This window comes from Carlito syrichta, unplaced genomic scaffold (assembly GCF_000164805.1).
Source record: "Carlito syrichta isolate Samal-C Ts95f unplaced genomic scaffold, Tarsius_syrichta-2.0.1 Scaffold302410, whole genome shotgun sequence".
Classification (NCBI taxonomy): domain Eukaryota; kingdom Metazoa; phylum Chordata; class Mammalia; order Primates; family Tarsiidae; genus Carlito; species Carlito syrichta.
This window is the reverse complement of record NW_007246506.1, coordinates 573,555-580,791: the sequence shown is the minus strand read 5'-3', so window position 1 is coordinate 580,791 and position 7,237 is coordinate 573,555. Positions and strand designations below refer to the sequence as shown.

General features: G+C 36.4%; 1 protein-coding gene across 1 annotated transcript in view; it reads left to right on the top strand.

The window, feature by feature from the left end:
* The window catches only part of MAN2A1 (mannosidase alpha class 2A member 1), a 175,292-nt gene extending 170,834 nt beyond the window's left edge, over positions 1–4,458 (top strand). The window contains exons 21-22 of the mRNA XM_008056604.2: positions 2,522–2,632; positions 4,160–4,458. Of these exons, the coding sequence (XP_008054795.1) occupies positions 2,522–2,632; positions 4,160–4,312 (264 nt within the window). The 3' untranslated portion in view covers positions 4,313–4,458. The remainder of the gene's footprint in view (positions 1–2,521; positions 2,633–4,159) is intronic.
* Positions 4,459–7,237: the final 2,779 nt, after the last annotated feature.

The following is a 7,237-nucleotide window of genomic DNA, read 5'->3' as shown; positions in this document are numbered from 1 at the left end:
CACTCACCTCAGCCTCCCAAAGGCACGGGATTACAGGCTGAGCCACTGAGCCCGGCCATTGTTGTGATTTTGACAAACAATTGTAGACATTTGATTTGGGAGTTCCCTGATTCTTTAGCTACAAAGTTGTACCATCAGTCAAGGAAATTTATGAATAAGAAGCTAAGTAAGAATATTGTTTAATGTTTGATGAAAATAATATTTATTTGGTGAATTTCATTGAAAGAAATAATAACATCTAACATACTAAGGACTTCCTGTGTATCAGGAAGTCTTCATTAAGCTATTTCATTTCATTTCATTTCATCTCCATTTTATGGAAAAAGAAAACCGGATTTTGCTAAAATTTGCAGCTAGTAAATTGGAGAGCCAGGATCCAGATCTCAGACCATCTGACTTTCCAGTCAAGCTCCCTACACTCATCTCTACAGCTCCAGCACTAGCACATTATGTCCTACAGGGCTATGTGAGGCTACTTCATAACCAAACCCAGGTTCAGTAGCTCACCACCTGAAAGCCAAATGAGAATTAGTGGAAGGAAAAATAAGTTTTATTCAGGAGCCAGCCATCTGAGGAGATGGCAGACTGAAGTTGCAAGAACTATTTCAAATTTTCAGACTGATGAGGTTTTTAAAGGGAAACTTGGTATGGGAACATGCAAAAGTAGCATAGGGCGCAGGTCTGCACGTCTTATCGCAGTGGCATGTCTTGAGTGATAGTCCTCCTGCTGGTCTGGTTGGTGTTATCTTAGCTGCAGTCAGCTTATGGATTAACCACCTCATGGCTCTCCCTAAGCAGGAGGATTCTGCAGTCAAAACTCCATTCCAGGTGTGTTTTAAGAGTAGCCTATAGAATTCTTCTGTAAGCATATGGTCAGATAAACATGTGTTTGTTTGCAAAGCCTTGGTACAAGAAAAAGTATGAAGGAAGGAAGAGGAAGGACCAAGGAAGGAGAAGAAAAACAGTTTTTAAAAATGGATGAATAATTTAAAAAAGGTTCAAAGCAGGATTCTTTGTTACAACCTTACATAGTATTTTCAGTGGATTAATCAACCTAATACTCCATGAAGGAGACAGGTAAGCATTAGCTCCATTTTACAAAGAAATTGATACTTAGGAAGAATAAATGACTGTCCCAAGGTTTTACCGTTGGCATATGTTAGTATTTACTTTGTTATTCTTTTGGAGATCTAAAGATAAATTAAGGATTTTCCTATGTGCTGTTTTTGAACTGCATGGGGGAGTGTTTGAAATTTACTGAAATTCATTAGAAATTTTCATCATATGATTTAAATTTGCTGTGTGTATCATGTGGTCTTGTGATGACTCAAAATTCCTTAGATGGCTTTTTTATTTCCCTTCAAACAAAATCTTAGCAGTACCACTGCAAAATACCAGTGTGAAACATCATAACATAGGTTATTTCAGCCAAGAATCTGAGGTGAGGACAGCTTTAAACTGTTCAGGCACATTAAAATCAAATCAGTGGTGGAGATGTTGGCAGCTACTCAGAAAAGATGTCTCTATAGTGCATTAAAAAATTTATCTCCTAGTGAGTGTGATCAAGAGATTGGGCACATTCATATCTGTGGCTAGAGAACAGAGAAAGGGATCATTTTTATCACCGTGTCAGTACTGAGCAGCACATGACTCTCTTTTTAATAACTGTACATTTCGTCATTTTTTGAAAGATTTTTAATTCATTGTTTATTATCATAAACATCTTCCCACTCTAGGAAACATAAGATGTATTAAAGTAATTGTAACTTAATATATTCAAAGACCTGAGCCATTCATGACATTGTTATTTAAATAGATGTGAGAAACTTTATTGCAAGAAAATGTATACTAACTCCCATAGCTGATTGTTATGTTTAGTAGTTTTCTTTTACTTACTCATGTTAATAGCTTCTGGAATGTGAATTTAAATAATACATCAAACTAATAAATATGGGCTGTCCTAACAAATGAAAAGCATAACTAATTCAATTCAAATGTCTCCTGTATAAAAATAATGAACTAATACATTAACTGCTAAGAATGTTATTGCAATTAGCAAAAGTGAATATTCAATAAGGAAGCATGTTTGACTTTTATGACAGATGGTATATCATTCATTGACCAGTTAAGTACTAAATTCAGGTACAACTGATGTGTAAGTTAAAAAATATATAAAAGAAAAATGAAACACTTTATTTGAAGAAACTTTGGAAAAACACTATACATTATGAGGACAAAAGGAAACCTAAGTCCTCAGGGACTATGGGGGAAACCGAGGTATGGAGTTACTGAACAAGTAACCTGAAAGCAGTCTCACCTGGCTCACTCAGTGCGGGTGGGGAGAGTATGTAGCAGGTGGATAGGCGCAGTGAGCATGGAACCCGAGGGGAGACGAATGTGCACAACTTCATCACCAAATAAAAGTGCTTTTGGATGCTGACAGCAAGGCAGCAGTGTGTGAAGTACTATAAATATTTGCTTTAATGTCTGTGTGGTGTGGCATCATTTTGTTCATTTACAGGTGGGCAGTGGATTTTCCGATGAGGCAGCCTTGATCCTCCACAGGAAAGGATTTGATTGTCAGTTCTCTAGCAAAGATACGGGGCTGCTTTGTTCTACTACTCAGGGAAAGGTAAGTTTAAAGGTTATTTTTGCTTATCGAGTTAGTGTGCTTTGAAATCCTCGTTTTCCTCAAAGAATCCTGACAATAAGGTCACATTTCATTGCCTCTTTACTGATTCATTTCTTTCAGCCTGCAAATTAGCTCAAATGCCCTCATTCTAAGAATGTACTTGCTCAAACTTCAATCTCCTTTCCATGTCAGAATCAAAATGCATAGCTGGAACCTGCACAAATGTGAAGGCATTGCTCTTGTCATTTCTTAGGCCTTCCATCCCCAACCTACAAAGCATCTTCTCCCTACTTCCTTTCTTCCCCAGATCACACATGCTTATGTACCATCTAGTTCAGTGGTGCTAAACCAAAGTTCTGCAAAGGCCAAGACCAGTTTATAATAACTGAAGCTCATTGTGGTAGCTATAAAGAAGCAACTGGAGACATTGAGACATTGTTTTCTCTTGGGAAATTAGGTCTAGATCTTCTGATTAATCCAGATTTCCGTATGAGTCAACACTGTGCAAGCCAAACAGATCCTCCTCGGGCTGCACACTGCTTGCTGGCTGCCTGTTTTGGATTTCTCTTCAAATTGGTCTTGCTGGCATTTCCATCAGTCCTGTCCCAGGAAGGAAACAAACTTCCAATCTCCTGTCTCTGTCTCTGAGTGGGCCCCATGACTCAGAGAAGGCAGCTGGTCTGGTTCTGACACACGGGCCAATCTGCTCCACCAGGCATCTCAGCTGACCCAGTCTTCTAGTGATTCAATTCCCACCCTACAAATTAGCACATGTGTGGGATTTGAAAAGAAAATCTGATAGGGGCCCTGAATCTACTTAGATAGATTAGCTTTTCTGTTTTTTACCTCACCCTGTTTGGAATTGACGCCAGGAAAGCACTGACGTTTTTGTTATTTTTTCATTGTAATATGTGCATTCTACCATATTGTTGATGCTGAGTATATCTGGTTGTGGACATTCTGACATTAAGGCCTTGAGTCTTAAGGGGTTGTATGAGCCAGAGAGACATATTAAGATAACATGGCAGGGGTGAAGGAATTACTTTCCAAATGACCTTGCCACCCTGTAGGCTGGGACTCCGTAACATAATGAGCCTTCCTTTCATGAGCCTGTGTCCTCTCTTTCAACTCTGTTAGAACAGGAAAAAATGGTTGAGAAGCACCATTGTTAGGGTTAAGTATTGACTGGGGGAGGATAAGGATGTTTTTCAAAGCTTTTTGGACTGGAGATGTCCTTTCTTTTAAGTAGCCCTGCACATGAAAAAATTCTCAGACAGTACAGAAGGGAGTGCAAAACAAGTCACCCATGACTGTTACCAGTTTCCGGTGTTCCCTTCCAGTGATGGTCTTTATGTTCAAGCATGTATATATGTATATTTAATCCCCCTTTATTATTTTTTAGAAGAACTTCTACATATTGTCTTATTCCTTCCCATACTATTTTTCACCGAATATAAAATAGATGATATGCTTATATTTCTTCAGAGTTGATTTAAATATGCAAATACTTTATCATTTACTTTTTAGATGCTGGTACAGAAACTTTTTAACAAGTTTATTGTTGAAAGTATCACACCTTCATCATTATCCTTGATGCACACACCTCCAGGTGCCCAAAACTTAAGCGAGATCAACTTGAGTCCAATGGAAATCAGCACATTCCGAATCCGGTTAAGGTGAACCTGACTTTCAGATTTGGATTGGGAATCATTGGCTTTGACATCTTTCTTGGTTTGACGTGCAATAAAGAAGCACATTATTTTAGCTTCTGGCTACTGTGAGAACATGAATTCTGTGATTTTTTTTTTTTTAAACCAGTACAGTAAAAAAAAAAAACAAAGCCATGTTATCATCTTTTTTATTTCTTTTTTTTGGTTTCTTTTGATTTCTTTTGATTTTTTTTAAGTTCTTTCCATGAACTGCCACCATCAGTATGAATTAATGCAACGAGCGAAGAAATACTTAGTGACAACCTCCCAACAGAGTGTATCTCAGGTTAAATGCTAATTATGTCTGTGTTGGGGGTTGTGAAAAGATTATAAGTATTTGTGTTGTTGATCCTTCATTAGTTTTACAAAAACACCTGTTTGACCGAACTGGAATAAAATGCTGGTGAGTAATAGCTAATGGCCAAAATGGTTGCGATCATTCATACAATTAAAGAAATTTTGTGTAGAAATAAGTGGAAAAGTGCAATCCATCAACTCTTATGATAAACATAGTTGATTTTCACCTTTTTCTGATGAACCCCTTGACCCTTCTCTTCCCATCCTGTGTAAGTATCTCCAGAAGTATCTGATTTTTGAATCAGCAGTAGAAAAAGAGGCATATTTTCATTACTTGACAATGTGGGATAGGTGCAATTTATTCCATTGTCACTAAAGTAGAAGAAGCAATTCCAGAGGTACCGTAAACCTATTTTAGGTACCACAAGGTGTCTTTTTACACAGCTCATTTGAATACAGGTGTTCTGAGATGGGGTTTTCTATTTTTAAATTACCATATCAAAATAAATGTGCCTTATTTTTTTATGAGTCTTGTTAAATCTTTTGGTGTCCATATTACTGTTGGGGAAGAGGGGACAATGGGTGGGCTGGGGAGAGGGTGGGTGCTTTCTATGACACACAAATTGTGTAATTTTTTTCTGACAATGCTGGCCACATTCTGATCTGTTTCATTAAATTTGTGGTGATGTTACTCTAAACATTTTGACTATTTGAATGTACTGAGATGTCAGAAAACAAAACAAGGAAGAAAAATATTGTTAATTAAAATATGCTGCTGCCAAGGAAACTGCAACTTGAAGCAAGGATTTTGTAACATTCAAAATCCAGATTCTGTTTCCATTTCTCAGTAGTTAGCTATATTAAAGAGAGGATGCTTTAAAATAGACCCTGTTTTGAAACTCACTTTTATGTAGCTCATCATGATTTATCTTAGTAACGAATATGTTTGTTCATTTATTTCCAAACTTTCTTGAGTGCTAACCTCAAAATGAAGTTATCAATCCATGTGCCATTAGAATACTCTTAATAAAATTTATTTCAAATCATTTTTTCATTAACATTAAAATAACAGCAATGTTTAGAATATTCCATTTCAGCATAGAATGGAGTTTTTGAGTTTGTGCAGTTTTGAAAATTCTCTTTGAGTTAGTATTAGGTGACTTTAAGCTTCCATTTACCTCTTGTCATCCCAATATCTTTATAGAGAAGTTAAAACCTAATTTCTCTTTCACCATATAGTTGGATTATCATCTGGATTTTTACTCAAGATGCAGCTCCTAAGGTTATTGTTATGTTAGATTCATAAACTCCTTCGCCTTTAATAATTAAGGAAATGATACCAGTGTTGATAAGGATATTACAAGGGGATAATTTCATGCAATAAACATGTACTGTACATTTTCTTCCTCGTTTTTTGGGAACAAAAAACTAAAAAAGGAAAAAAAAATACTTCCTTTTTGTGGACATCTGCAGATGTTAGAGTTGCTAGAAGCAAATTCCAGAAATAAGATCAGCATTTTCATTGCATCTTAAATGTAAAACCTTCCTATGGGAGTTCATTGTGTTCTGTGGTTAAATGGATGTGCTTAATAATTCTGGAAATTCTGATCAGATGACATAAAAAAAATCTTGATGCAATAACAGTGGTTTTGCCACTTCTGGTTGTTTGAGATGGATGTGTTACATATCAGTCAGGGTTCTATTCAGTGTGTGTTGCCACCGACTGTTCACAGGTAAAGCAGAAATTCTCTTAAACCAGCAAGTTTCTGCTTGTTGAGGTTATTTTTAGAATAAATCATCAGGGAAATGAAGAGAGGCTGCTTTTGCATTGGGTAGTGGTCAAGAACTGATTAAATAATGTAGTGTCCCCACTACACACACTAAAAACCATACACTTCAGTTATGTGATCTCAGTGGCATATTTATTTGGTTAGGTTTTGTTGCATTTATTATTATCACAGATGTTCAGTTGACCAAGTAGTTCATGCTTTGCTTTGTCTCTGTTTTGTTTTTTGGGTTTTTTTGGAAATTTTAATTTGAAATTATGGCTGCAAATGTTCAAGAACTCAGCATCCTTGTTTTCTACAAATACTGATTAAAATAAAATGCTGTAAAATGTGTTGTAAAACATTGTAATTATCTTCCCATGTCTTTGTTGTACTTGTGTTGAAATATTTTTACATTCCTTTGTCTGGAAGAAAATATTTGCTTTCATTTTAATCATTTTGCTCACCTTGGAATCAACAGGTTTTGATATTTTCTCTTGGAAGATTTTATATCTTTTTGGGAATATGTAATATAAGATCTCTAATAAAAGATAATCTTATCATGTTCATGGTCCTCTGGAGTGGTTCTTAAACACATATATTGAAACATAAAAAAAAGGGGTAGGGGTGGAGTAGTGAGGTCCTGTCTTTGTTTCTTCGTGAATGAATTGCTCTTTCTTTAGCCCAGTTCTAGTTACAAATGGTAGTTTGAAAAAGCAGGTGGCAGATGAGTAGTGGTGAGTTTCACATCTGGATTAGGAACATCTTTGAGGCTGGATTTTAGGAACCTTCCCAGCACTCAAGTCAGTGGAGCCTTCTGAGCTAATTAGGAG